Genomic DNA, 14,812 nt, shown 5'->3' on the forward strand with positions numbered 1-14,812 from the left:
TGTCCTTGAAGGAGGTGACTCTGTATTTAGATTCATTGAAAATAATAAGATGTAGGAAAGCCCAACTTCTGCATGAATGTTTGTCAGTTGTTTCATTTGATTGAGCTCCAGATTGAAGATGAAATAGATTTTGTTATCATCTTATTTTATTTTATGCACTTTATTTGAGGGTTTGTTATACTTCATCTGAATTGTTTTTGCTCAATCTTAATTGTATTTTTCCTGGAATTAATTTAATATGCTTGTTAAATTTGTATAGAGCAAGAAAGACTGAAAAAAAAGTCCCTTTATCATTTTCTACTGGTTTTATTTTCACTGTGTCTTCAAATATGACAGCATGAAGTGGGAAACTAATGTGACAGTTTATTAAAGTCAGGTTGACCTGAGCAAAGAAGGGACAGACTGAGCAGGAGAGAATCATCAATCAATTACTAGGTATCAAAATGTGATTGGTGACCCAACATGTTATCCAGACAAGGAAAAACATGTTGATGGAAAGTGTAAATGTGTTGTGATCAGATTATGATTGGATCTGCCTGATCAAATGTAGAGGTAGTCTGGCTGGCATCATGTTCAGATCTTTGGTGGGTGTAAACGTGATCCATACAACATACTGACAACCATACAGAGAGCCACCAAGTGAGAGGACTGAAAGAGACATACTTCTAATAACATGTCTATTCTGTGCCATGACAGCACCAAAGGGTGCGTTATTCAAAAGAACTGTGTGAAAAATGAAAACAATACTGGGGTGGACGGGAAAATAAATATATATATAGTAAGAAATTACTGTGTGTGCAGTGGTGGGCTCTTCACCAATCAGTGCCACTGATCTGCTGTTAACAAGGCATTATATCCAGACAGAGTAGCATACATGCTGGTACTGCAACACACCAGAACTAAATCACACTTTTTTTTTTTCAAATAGAAAGAAAGGAACAACTTCATGTATTACATTTGCTGAATTTACAAGAGGGGGCTAATAATTAAGAATATGTTGTTGACAGTGGTTCACAAAGTTTCCCCAACAACTCACAAAACTTTATCCTTTCTTTTAACAGAGACTGGGGCTGATGTGACACCACCTCAACACATTTGATAATGCCCTCAAGAACATTAATTAATATACATGTGACGTTTCAGGGACAAATCCTTCTTCAGAGCCTGAGACGTCACATGGTTTCTGCAGATTCTTCTTTTTTTTTCTGTTTTTTTTTTTAAGATCACACAGGTTCAACATACTCAACCAACCCTAAAAACATGTTTAACAGTCAGTCAAAAGCACTGGCTAAAATAAACGTAAAGTAATGAAATGTATTGACCCATAGCTCCATTTGAACTCACTCTGAAATGTAAAACAAATCATACACGCATAAATATATTCAACACACAGATTTATCTTGACAGACATTTTCACTTTAAAAAAATGGGATTTGCGAAGCTTTTAAAGCATTTGGTTTATCCACAGGTGGCCAAACTCTTCACTCACTCAATATCAACAACATAAATGTGACAGTTACTGCCTTTGCATTCTCAAGGCTGTTCGAACAGCAGCAAAAACACATTTGACAAGAATACAAAGCAGCCATATTGCATGGGTAAACACTCCTAAGACTATCTGATGGAAAGCTTGGAATGATTGACATGCAATAGAAAAAAAAATACTAAAGAAAACAGTTTTATGGTAAATGTTTCAGTCTTCTCCTTTATCCCTTCTTTCTATTAGTCATTCTTCGAGGAGTCTAAACATCTAAGAGCAGCAGTGGGGCTGTTAAAGCCTCATGCAGCTCTGTTGGGTGGATGTGATGAGGTTGGAAAGCTGCGGAGCGGCATGCAGTCATGTTAGAAACACAAGCATGGAGACGAGAGATAATGTAGGGGTGGATCTTAGAGAAGTAAAAGGGCTCTTGTACCTGTTGACTCACCTTAGTCCAAGGGTGTGCCTTGATCTGGGGAAATTTGAATTCGGTGTAGTTGGGGTTCATCTCGCGGATCTGCTCTCGGGTCGGGGTGCCGAGAACCTGGAAAGAACAGGACAAAAGAAAAGGACGTCTTGACTTGAATTCCTATTCATAAAACGAACCCTAAGTATCGTATGTGAAGACTTTTACCATCTGTGGGTCACTCCAGGCATTACCTTGATAATTTCAACCAACTGATCCACTCCACTGTCGCCGGGGAAGATTGGTTGTCCTAGCAACAGCTCTGCCAGCACGCAGCCGGCTGACCACACATCTAAAAGAAAAGGCAGGTAACCGAAACAAAAAAGAAGTCAGGACATCTAATAATATCATATTCTCTTTCACAATCAAATAACTCACAAGTAATATGTAATAAAGAAATTTAGATGCTGATGCTTATTAAGTGCTCATGAAGGGTTAAATGTTGTGACAGCTGCAGTGAGCCTACCTATGCTGGAGGTGTAATCAGTCGCACCAAAGATGAGCTCAGGGGCTCGATAGTAGCGAGAGCAGATGTAGGAAACATTAGGCTCTCCACGGACCAGCTGCTTAGCACTGCACACAAAATAAAAGCACATAATTTATATCATCACCATCACCAGTATCATACTCTGCTGCGTTTGGCCAAAAGAAGCTAAATATGAACCCAAAGAAACACAAGTACTGAATAAAATACAAACTAAAGCCCACTTTTTTGAAATTCACAGGGTAACAGTTGATTGATATAATTGTGAAGGATCATTTTTGCCATATTTAAACTCTTCAGATGAACACAGTGGTCACAGTGTCCATATGGCTCAGACTGAACGAGGGGTAAGCAATGCTGGAGAAAGATGGCTGATTGTTGAGTCTCATTCCAAGACTGTCAAATACTGATGCTTTAGGTTGGTGGCTCACACCAAGCCACTCAACAAAACAATGAGACTCAGCAATCAACCCCACCCAGAGTATCTGTTTAGTCTCATTCACCAGGTCATCGCATACTATACAATTATTTATCTTTTCCCAGAATCACTTACCCCACCTATATGGACAACACTTTTTAGTTTGGCAGTTGGATGTGAAATATGCTTATTTGCCTTCTTCTTGAGAGTTAGATGAGATGAATGACACCACCAAAATCTCTGTATGTAAAATATGAAGCTGCAACCAGCCATTTATTAGCTTAGCTTAGCATAAAGACAGGAGACAAAGGGGGACAGCCTAGCCTGGCCCGGTCCAAAAGAAATTTGCACACGAGCACCTCTTAGGCTCAATAAATAACTAATTAAAGGTAATATTATCCTCTGCCTTGTGGTAAGAGTAGTTAGCACAGATTAGCTTGGAGGATGTCCAATTGGGGGTTTAATTTAGGCTTTAACTTGGTTTGTTTATTTTATTACATAAAAAAATTGCTGTCAACCTGAACGTCCCACTTACCCCATTCCAAAATCTGGCAGTTCAATACAGTGTTGCTTGAAAATTTATATGAAAAAAAGAAACCAACAGTCGATTATTTGTATTGAACACCCAAATTTGGTTTGGCTGACAAGCTCCTGAGTTGGGTATAGCCCTATTGTTGTCAGGCAACCAGCAGAGACTCAATGAGGGACAAGATACTTAATGACATGTTAAATAGTGAGCTTTACACTAGGAAAATTTTGTTACCTTCAGACAAAGCCAGGTTAGCTTTTTCCTGTTACCAGTCTTTATGCTAAGCTAAGATAACTGGCTAGCTGTAACTTCATATTCTCTGCAAGAGAGCAAATAACCATACTTCCCAAAATGCCAAACTATTCCCAAGTGCAAGGAAAAACCAGACCACTGCTGTCAAAACCCGACGAAACATTGTTCCTGCGTCTCACCTGCCGAAGTCGCAGAGTTTGAGCACGGCGGTCTCTGGGTCCAGCAGCAGATTCTGGGGCTTGATGTCCCGATGACAGATCCCAAACGAATGTATGTAGGCCAGGCTCCTGAACAGCTGGTACATGTACAACTACATACAGAAACACAGAGGTTATGACTATAAAAACTGCTGCAGACTCATTTCATTACAGGGTTTAAGTCTGGAAACAAACACTCAAGAATCAATCTCACCCCAGACATGTACACAACATTTTATCAGTGGTGATAAAGCTGTTTCTCCTCTCAGATTCAATAACAAACTAGTGATTTCGGTGAATGATGCATCGGGATGTATGTCAACAAAAACTGATTCATTCTATTCTTAATGCAACTTAGCATTTAGTTATTCTTCCAAGCCTCTCAATCAAGGTCATTATTTTCTTGTGAGATGACAAAAATTGCTTCTTTATGTTACTATGGGGAGCCAATATGTGCGCAGGCTTCTCATCCCACATTTCCTGCGCTAATGAATATTTATACTGATGCATGTAGTTAAAAAGATAATTGTGAGTGTTTCTTCCGCTCTCTGGGACAAATTAACTGTAGGTGGATTTTTTTTTTTTTTTTTTTTTTTCAATTATTTCCCTGAGATAAGAAAATAATTTAGACTGAATAGATGGCCAATGTGTATGTGAGTTTTTTTGTCTTCACATTTTTCAGATTTGTCCTGCCAGAGAAATATTTGAAAGGCAAGAACAGATCCGTGTGCAAACAAACAAAACAGATAACTTTCACACAGTATGGAACTGAAAAATATTAGAGAGATGGGTAATATAGAGTACTGTGAAAAGGTCTGATCACCCCTTTACTCTTTGGATATTTTGTTACACAAATGATGATATTGTGATATTTTTGAATTAAAAAAAACAAATGTAGTATGGAATGTGAAGTGTGTTTATGGAGGCTTTAGGTTAATGTCTTAAGTAATGATTTATACTCTCCATACTTTATCCAGAAATATACCTGGCAATATATAGCATGTTGTGTCCAGTGTCAGGGCAGATAAACTCACTGAATTGAAACTGTGTGAAATGCTGGTTAAACTAATGGGGACATTCATTTATTTTCCATCTAAGATTTGAAGACGAGGACTCGTCAATAACTGAAGCTCACATTTAACATATGCTCAGGTTTTCAGAGTTTGAATACATCCTACAGTTTTAAATTCACCAAGACCCTGGTGAGATCCATTATCAGATGGCTAAAAAAAAGAGCAGATTTGATTTGTTCATGTATTTTTCACTGAAACTATGAAGCACAGATAATGTGGTTTTTCTTTATCACATATTTTAGATATAATATAGTTTAATATACACTTGCATGTACTTTTTTAAATTGATTAACTTCATAAATGCTTACAGAATGATCTTCTTAATTTGGTGTTAATAAATCTTGGCCAAAGAACATTTTGTGGCACCAAAAGTTGAGCAAAAACATGAGGGTCGTCCAGTCATTTTCATAGCACTGTACTGATTGATGCTATATTACAGTGTTTCTCAAACATTCTCTGGCATGCTCCACTTCAGAAGCTGAAAAAAACTCATACCACAGTATACATAACAGTAATTGGGGGAAGCAACTAAAAATTCTTTGTTTCTTTATTTTCCCTACATAAATCATATTCATTCTTCCTAGTTTAAATCCACATTTTTCCTCTGGTCATCCACGCCCCACCTGCAGTGTCCCAATGCCCCACAGTTTGAGAACCGCTGCTATAATAAAAAAGTGAAGACATATTGTGTGGGAGTTTGATTAAATATTGTCTTTCCCAGGTCTTGTTAATAAAGTGGAGCACACCACTTCTGGCCATGATGGTTACAGACACAGACACTCATACACATGTACACACTATTATACCTTGACATAAACCATGGGCAGAGTCTGTTTGGCTCGGCTGTAGTGTCTGGCCACTCTGTAGACAGTCTCAGGAACATAATCCAGAACCAAATTCAGATACACTTCATCTTTCTGTTAGAGAGAAGCAAAAAAAAAAACAGAAAATCAAGGTCACACATGCGCACACAAATCATGGGAATAGTAAAACTTTAAAACCCTTACAAGAAACTAGCATGACTGAAAAATCTCTGCAATTCCCTATGAGAAAATTCCTACAAGATAAATACATAACTTACAAATGCAGACATCCATGGACATGCCAGCTGCCCAGTAGTGAATGTCAATATGTGTGTGAGATGTGTTTCCCTGATGAAAGAAGTAGTTTATGAGCTGATGTAAGTGATGTTTTTTCACAGTCTAACTGGGGATTCATTGTATAGATCTCTTCCCCCAAGGGCAGGAAACATACAACCATACGTCATAACGGCCTGAAATCCGACAGCGGCCGCAGACAATGATATCATTTCCTCATTTCCTGGTTGGACGAGGCCTGTGTAGGAGCCTGTGCACGTTTTACTCTGGAGCACACTGACCCTAAAAGGATGCTGTATCTGAGGGTTCTCCACCCAATTATTTTAGGACTTCCTTTTTCCTTTGATTCTGACCAGAGTTAGCAAGCACTGAGTCATCGGGTGTTTCTCGTGAATCCATTGTTCGAGGCCTATAAGTCAAGACCGCAATATCACACTCATCGCTTGTAATTCATAACTCACATATCTATTCATGCACTCAGAGCCCGCCTGTTTGTCCCTGGTGGTTCGTTAGACGGAACAGATGAACCTTCAGAAGACACACTTATGCCTGTTAAGGTTTGGTTGTCACAGGACAGCAACAGGCTGAATTTATAAGCAGGGTTTTGTGGGGATGATTTAATCATCATTTGATCAAATTTTATAAATTTCCCTGTCTGTGTTGTAGATCAACTCCCAATACTGTCTGACCTGTGACACTCCAAGCCAACTAGTTCTTACTGAGGGCAACTTTTTATTTAAAAAAGGCTCATAAATACAGTTTTCTTTAACAAAAAAAAGCTCAGTAACTTCCTAAAACAGGTGAGCATTGTAAATCTTAATTTAACTGTAGTGACACTGCATTTCAGCAGTGGATGAATACACATTTGGTGTTCTGGTGAGTACCAGCGAGGTGTCCTCGTGAGGACGTTGTATGAGTAAATGATTAATCAATACTCTTAAAGTGATACCAATACCAATAGAGTACTTGATTCAGTACTTTTTTCAACTTACATAATTTGAAATGTTTTGGGGACATCAAAGTCTGTCAAATACACCACCCTATCTGCTATCATTAGTCACAAGAATGAAGACAGCAACCCAGTCCTTTTGCATCATCACACTATAGCCTGGAGTGTTCACTGGTTTTGGGTCTGGCACATAGAGAATCTACCTGAAACATAATGGGTTTGTGGTCACTAAATGTTTGAGAGGATAGCACTAGAGAGATGGACATCAACAGTGGGTTAGTGAACACCTAGTGCATCATGTAATAGTGTCAAGTGACCAGTGCTGTTGACCAGTGTCCAACCATTAAATACATGCCTGTGAGACATACTGCCTCAAGCTAACATGGAAAGACTTCCCACTTAAATTAATTCAATTACTCTCTCCCTCCTATCTAGTCTGGGACCGAGTGCCCATCCACATCCTTTTGCCTTCTCTCCCCCATCTGTTAGCAGTGTTAACAGTCTGCCCAACATGGACAGAGCTGGAGGCTCCCTGCAGGTCTGCAAAGCACAATGACTGAGCTCAGCCCGTGTGAAGAGCTCCCAGACAGACTGTGTGGTACACTTCTGTCAGCTCAATGCCCTGCTTTGTACTGACTGCCACTCAATTAGACAGATATACTGCGACTGAGTGAAATACAGGACCGAGAGGACTGGGAGACAAGGAGACACATCATTAACGGGTGCAGATATCAGTGACGAAGAGCAGTGTATTCCTTAAAAAGCTCTCAGACACAGGTAGCCTCGTTTACACGCTCGTCTATCATGGGCACCGCCCTCCCCCTCTGCGTGTGTGCACCCATTCTTTCTCCACTAGCAAACCTCCCATTGATAACATTTGTGACGACTAGAGGGCCCACTCCGCCTCCTGCTAGCGCCACCAAGGCTATATTTAGCCTAGCAACAGCGATGACTCACTTCCTGCCTCACTACAAAGCCACTTCCTTGGCTTGTTCCCAGATGGTTCGCCAGGAGGGGGGGGATCTGATTGGCTCCTTGCTCGCTCCCGGCTAAATAATTCAGCCTCTAATTTGCTGAGAAAACGGCTTGCACCTGAAGAACTGGCTCAGCTATCTATCAATCACCTCACTAGAGAAGGGGATTGATTGGATCTGTGCAGTATGTAATACACAGAATGAATGTCAGTTTCCACAAGTGGAGCTGATACTGGCATGTGGGCTTGTGCTTCCTGGTCAGGTGCCCCTTGGTGAGTTGACTCAGTCACACTCGACTCAGGATACATGAGTCAGCACTTGACATAATGGATATTTAAATCCATATAAGAGATTCCACAGGAAGAGGTAAAGGGACATATGGTGAGTAAATTACCCTTATTTTGACACACGTCATGGAAGACAGTTGGTAATTCACATCTAAGTGTAACTGTTTCATGGCAAATCCAGTAGCTCTACAACACCAGGCCTCATTAGCCAGAAGCAATGCTGTTCAACCACAGTCTGTCCATGTGTGTGTGAGTGTGTGTACTAGTCTCAGAGTAGAGTTGAACAATAGGAAGAATAAATCAGCTATCAGCAATTGGTTGAGTCCATCGTCGGCTGTTTTTTCTTTTTTTGCAGGCAATGTTTTTTTCATTTTGTTTTGCTAATTTATTGGTCTGAATGAGTGAAAACTGTTGTTCAGGACACGCTCTCATTCAGTGGCTTAGTACACATCCACTTAGAAAAGAAAGCGAGAGGAAAAAAAATCTGCAGTCTTCTTCACATCTTATGCAGTGATTTAAGGATTTTTTTTTTTTAGCAAAACAGATTTGGTGATTTCTTTAAGAGTGGAAAGAAAGAACAAAGACAGTTTTGGTGAGTTTTATTTTGGTTTTCTGTCGAGTTTGAGTGAAGTGTATTTTACATTGAGTTAACGACGGGATGTCTCAGTTTGGTAAGAGAGAGAAACTTGAATTCAGATGCCGTATGGTTATATATTTCCATTTACTAAGGAAAATGGGTGTAAGAGCATTTCTTTTCTTGACATTTTGTGACTTTTTATGGTTTTGTATTGGACGTGGCAAACAAACAAAGCATATGCGATGTAGATATCTCACACCAAAACTATCTAGATCAGTGTTTCCCAACCCTGGTCCTCAGGGACCCCTGCCCTGCATGTTTTAGATGTTTCTCTGCTCCAACACACCTGATTCAAATGATCAGGTTGCTGTCAAGCGTCTGCAGAGGCTTGATGACGAGTTGATCATTTGCATCAGATGAACTGTTCCTTTAAGAGCTTTAATTTTAAACTGTGCTGTATATTGTTGAATATCTACTAACTGAAGGTAGCCTGGGATCACCAGACAAATTCGCAAATTTGATATCTGCAGAGTAATTGAAAACAAGAGCTCAGTATATTTGTCTGGTTCCTAGGCTAAAATAAAGGTGTATTTAATCAAGGATCAAGGATCAAGGATTCTTATTGTCATTTTCACTGTGTACTTAAATACACAAGAGCTGTAGGATAATGCTGCCATGCCTCCAGTGGTTTATGAATTTTGTAATGGCCATTAGTAATTTATGTCAATATAAGAAATGTAAAACTTGAAAATGAACTTAATTTCTTTTCTTTTATTTTGGTGTCACAACTGAAAAAAAGTATATTTTTTTTGTGTATACACAGTGGAGGACAACTCTGTATGTCATCTTTGAAACTGCACATTTTCAAGACATAAAAGTCAAACCACTATTTGCCTATCTGCCTACGCTGTTTGGACCTGTGGCCTTCTGTTTGAACAGCATTATACAAGTGGTTAAAGGGTAAAAGCAAAAAGCACACCGTGTGTGTCAAGCTCGCCACATGCCAGCAGTTGCATAAGACTACCTGTGCACATGCTGACATCTACAGTAGCAGTAAACCTAACCTTCGCTCACAGTTGTACCCAGCCTGAACCCTCCCATCAGGACAACAGCACCTTCTCTACACACCTAACCTGACCTCATCTCATCTCTGAATCACCCTCTGCGTCTCTTTTCTGTCATAAATCCATTAACTGGTCTGCAGCTCTCCATCCACCCACTAACCTCCTGGTCCAGGTGATATTACCTTTTGCCTACTTCACCAGCCCTTCTCACTCTGAGCTCTACGGGTGGTAAATCCCCATACCAACAACATGGTGCCAGTCTCCATAATTAGCCTCGAGTGAGACAGTGAGGCGGAAGAGAAGGAGGGTGGGGGTTGGCGGGGTAATGGATACATGAAAGCGAATGCAGCAGAGGGGATTTTCAAAGGTGTAAAGGTGAAAGCAAACAAAAGTTACCAAAATAACAAAATCCTGCGATTGCACAAGTCAAGTTGGCAAGGTGTAGGGTCATTTCTGTGACAAGTGTGTCAGTATACCAAGAATTATCTGTGATTCCCAGAGGTCAGTGAGCACATGGCATGAGGCAAGGGGTGGGACCCGGGGTGGAGCTTATAGAATGGAGGGGAGGGCTCGGGTGAGTCTATAATTAACCCGATACCCTCTGGTCTGGCAAATAGAGGCCCACTACCCATCACTCAGTTGTCTCTCAGTTGCTCCCACCCACCCTCACATCACCTCTACTCTATAATCCCCCACAGCTTTCCTTAACCTCGGTAAGTGTGCAACATGGAAGCATTCCTCACTGCCGTGTCATGGGTATAGTCCCAGCAGCGCGCGTGCCAGGTTCATGTGTGTCTATATTTGACACATGGAGCTCTGCCTGTTTGTCAGCTAGTTAAATGACATAGTGCAGCCTTGTAGTCTCCAGAGGACGTCCAATGGTCAACGGAGACAGACAGCCAAGCCGGGCCACATTCAGAGAGACAGAGGGACTTCCCTGTCATAATTTACTGTAGGGCTGCACGATTATGGCTAAAAAATGTTAATGACTATTATCTGATCAATATTGAGATCATGATTAGGGCTGTGGCGATAAATACATTAATGGCCATGTGATGCCTACTGTAGGGTCGAGCTCATTACAGTCACCGCCACAAATTTTAAGTGTCAATCTCATGTTGAGATCAGCACATGGCTCTATTAATACATCTCAACCCAAGGCATCTTGGAATTGCCAGTGGACAGCTGACAACACACTAAACAAAGAACAACTGTTTTGGGGATAAAAATTTGATAAATTGCCTGTCCTGCTCAGCTTACTTCAGCGTTAACCTCATTCACTTTCACAGCAGATGGGAAAGAACAGGCTAGATTTTTCTTGTTCTTGAGGAGCTGCAGCATTTAACAGAGATGCTGTAATTTGTACTGTACATTTGCTGCCAGATTGATGACCTATTACCAAGTTGAAGTCTCTATCTATTCCTTAAAGGAGCAATGCTACGCTTATGAAAGTACGCTTCAATAAAATCACATAAAATGTCATGATGAAGGCAGTCACAGTAAACCACCATGCTAGAGGAATATGTTGCTTTGTCACTGCAGTAAGAAAAAAAACATACCTTCAGCCAGCACTAATCACAATTATTTATCATATTTATTCACAGATTTTAGGGACAAAATATTTTTACTGCATTCTTAATTAAACAGAGCAGTTTTCATTTACACGTTGTGCTACATTCCTGCTGATGTACAAATCTGTGCATCAAAATAAGACTGGTTCTTATTCACAGTCTTAAAGCAAAACATGAATAAAAGTATACCAAAATTTTTTATCCTAACATCACTTGTCCTAAATCTAAAAGTCTTCTGCTCCAGACATTTGATTGTCGTTTTGCACTCTGGACTGCAGCTGCAACATCTAGGAAATTTTGCACGGCTGCTGCTGTAGGCTGGTTGGCTGTTAGTTTAGGATGTGCTCATTTTGATATGCGGCAACTTTTGGTTGGTTTGGTTGGTTGGTGTGGACCTGATGTACTGTATGTATTAATGAATTTATTAGGGATCCAATATGCCAGGAGGAAGACATACAATGGGAGACAGTGCAGGCTGACAGGTAGAGAGTTCAAAGGGAAACACAGGCAACCTAAAACAACTGAATCAAACAAAATGAATGACTTTGTTAGATATGGTGATTACTTATAGTCATCACACTAAGTCTTGAATTGTGGAGAAAGCTGAATTATTTTGCTACTCTGAAGCCAAGTGCTTAATCCTTAAAAATACACAGCAAGCTCTGGGAATCGTAACCTCTTTTCAAGAAAGAAATAAATGAATTTATTTAAATAAAGACTTTTAAAATACCAAATACCTTGTTCTGCCTCATGCCTTGTCCAGACTGCTAGCCTAAATCAGTTTCTTTGGTATATCCAGACTGTATCCAGATTGTAAACATGAAATTAGATTTTTGTAAATCTTCTCTGTCACTCACAGCAAAGTGGCAACCTCCAAAACTGAAAAAAATCCAAAATGAAGTGGGGAAAAAAAAACAGCAGTTCCTCAAATGCCCACTTGAGGTTGGCTCTCATAATAAAATGCCTTCATAGCAGAAATAAACAAATGAAATAAATGTTTACAGTCTGGAACAACAAAAAATATTTTGGGTCTCTAAGTAATTTTGCCGTTCACGACAACTGCACAGGGGTTGAATTTTTATATAACTCACCAATTAAATTTAAATTATATTGAGGCTTAAAATTATGCATAATTAATGGTGTGTGCCCTTTCTGCGATCATAAGTAGCTAGCCACCAGGTAGCCACTTCATTCACTTGCTTCAGCTCCACTCATGCCCCACGTCTTTGCCCATTTTTGGATCAGCCGGGAGTTATTCAAATCAGGCACTGCCAAGATGGCGACGGCCAGAGCCACCACACTGTGAGCTTCAAAAGGATTCTTTAGAAACCTATGAGTCAATTCCAGTATAAGAGAAGTGTATCACAGCGGCTGATGCTGAAATAAATTCTCTGCTGGCACTTTGGGGGATACTTCTGTACACAGACTTGATAGCGCGACTATTTGGAGGGCGTCACCAGCATACATAGTTACTGATACCTACACGGTTACCACAGCAACCTATGTAGGTGATGTCTGGACACATAAACACGATCTGATCAAATGCAAATAACAGTGTAGACAATCAAAACAAATCTGATTTGCCTGCAGTCTGAAAACAGCCTTAGAGAGCCTGAAGACCCGTTTGTTGAAACTAAGATTGCAGTGTGACATTAAACACTCACTATGCAGCCATACAGCAAACTTTAGACAAGCAGATGAAAAATAACAAGCAGCACACTCAATCAACTGACCTTGTCTCCACTGGAGTAGAAGAAATAGCGCAGGCGGACGATGTTGCAGTGGTCCAACTTCCTCATGATCTGCAGCTCACGGTTCTGAACAAAACAAAGACATGAAGGACACATTACAATTAAGTTTCAATTTACATCTGAGTTTCTTAAGGAGTTTACTTAAGAAATTATCTACCTGACTTAAAGTTAATAGTATTATATGTCAATAGCATGGCTCATCAGTAATGGTTGCATTGTGATCAAACAGGCTAGTGTTTAAAGAGACAGTTCACCCCAAACTCAAAAATACTTATTTTTCCTCATCTGCTCATGGATGACAGGCTACAGCTCAGCCAACGGGGACGCCATTCATATTTACATCCTGTGCTGTCACAAGCACGAGCTCTTCATCAGTGACTAGATGCATGCTACATAGAAATAAAATAGTTCCTACATGAAACTGCTCACAAGGTCTGTGGATTATCTTCAGTGACCGGGTCATGATTTCTGGAAAGAGGCATTACTGCTTAGTTTCAAATGTATTTTTGGTGCTTTTAGCATCACAAACTGAGTGCCATCGAGGTTCATTATATTCGAGAAAAAGCAGACATGTCTACGGCTGACATCTCCAAAACTCAGCAGCTCACACTAAAACAACCTAGATGGATAAATAACCCTGCCAGTTAAGAGGAAAGGTATGTATTTTTAACTTAGGGGTGAATTGTCCCTTTAAAGAAATAGCTCTATCTTATGACAGACAACACATACGTCACTAATCATCTTGCGAAACAATCACTTTGTTGTGTCTGCCCACTGTCACAAGCTCGATGTGCCAGTTTGTCAGGAATCAGCATTGGAGAAAATTAGATGTGTTAGCAGCAAAAGAATGCTAATAGATAGGGGAAAAAATGCACATTCATTCTTTCACGGAAGGACAAGTCCCATGGGCTAAAACATGATGACACATTTATGTATAGTGTGTGGCATTTTGCCTGTTCCCAGCGAAAGGCAACAATAATAATTTTTTAAAAAAGGCCCCAGAAAAGCAGAAAGATCACAACCCAGACCCAAAGCAAAAACACTATGTGTGTTAAAGTTATCTTGGGGCCTGTAGTGTGACGGGCCACAGGCTTTCAAAAGGCTACTGCAACAAAATGAACCTTGGTAGAACACTCAATCTATATTCATATACAGCGTGTCCATGCAGAAAATGGTTGTGCATATGGACATTCTCAGGGGTGGGCAGGAACTCAAGCATTACATAAAGCTTTAACAGCTCTGGTAAAATCTATATTTTCTCCCCTTCTCCATATCTCCTTCCCTTCCTCCCCCTCTTCATCACAGTGCTTTGTGTTGACTTGATCTAAAGCTTGTGTAACGGTCAGACAGTGGGGCCACTGTAAAAATGAGTGGAGAATCCAGAAAAGAAAAAGAAAGCAGAATACCATGACCAAAGTTAAAATGGAGTAGTGGAGTCATTATATAATCTGACTTTAGTTTTTGAAGTTTTGAGGAGCTTTATAGGTAGAATAAGGTTATTTATTGTTTATGTTTATGCAAAACAGCATAAAGCACCAATAATCACACTAATATTCTGAATATGTGATATATTACAGCAATGCAGGTTTTAGTCAGAACGTGGGATTTACATAAAATAATCACTTGTTTTTCCCCTCATATTTGCA

The 14,812-nt window shown here is 40.0% G+C and overlaps 1 protein-coding gene across 3 annotated transcripts in view; it reads right to left on the minus strand.

The window, feature by feature from the left end:
* Positions 1 to 14,812, minus strand: part of gsk3ba (glycogen synthase kinase 3 beta, genome duplicate a) — a 42,333-nt gene that overhangs the window by 5,198 nt on the left and 22,323 nt on the right. For 2 of the 3 annotated variants that reach the window (XM_084724962.1, XM_084724964.1), the window contains 6 exons: positions 13,149 to 13,232; positions 5,703 to 5,813; positions 3,806 to 3,936; positions 2,410 to 2,516; positions 2,138 to 2,235; positions 1,914 to 2,021 (listed from right to left, as the gene is read on the minus strand). In XM_084724962.1, the coding sequence (XP_084581088.1) occupies positions 1,914 to 2,021; positions 2,138 to 2,235; positions 2,410 to 2,516; positions 3,806 to 3,936; positions 5,703 to 5,813; positions 13,149 to 13,232 (639 nt within the window). The remainder of the gene's footprint in view (positions 1 to 1,913; positions 2,022 to 2,137; positions 2,236 to 2,409; positions 2,517 to 3,805; positions 3,937 to 5,702; positions 5,814 to 13,148; positions 13,233 to 14,812) is intronic. The other variant, XM_084724963.1, reaches the window with a different exon arrangement.

Source organism: Lutjanus erythropterus, chromosome 8 (assembly GCF_056507025.1).
Source record: "Lutjanus erythropterus isolate fLutEry1 chromosome 8, fLutEry1.hap2, whole genome shotgun sequence".
NCBI lineage: Eukaryota > Metazoa > Chordata > Actinopteri > Lutjaniformes > Lutjanidae > Lutjanus > Lutjanus erythropterus.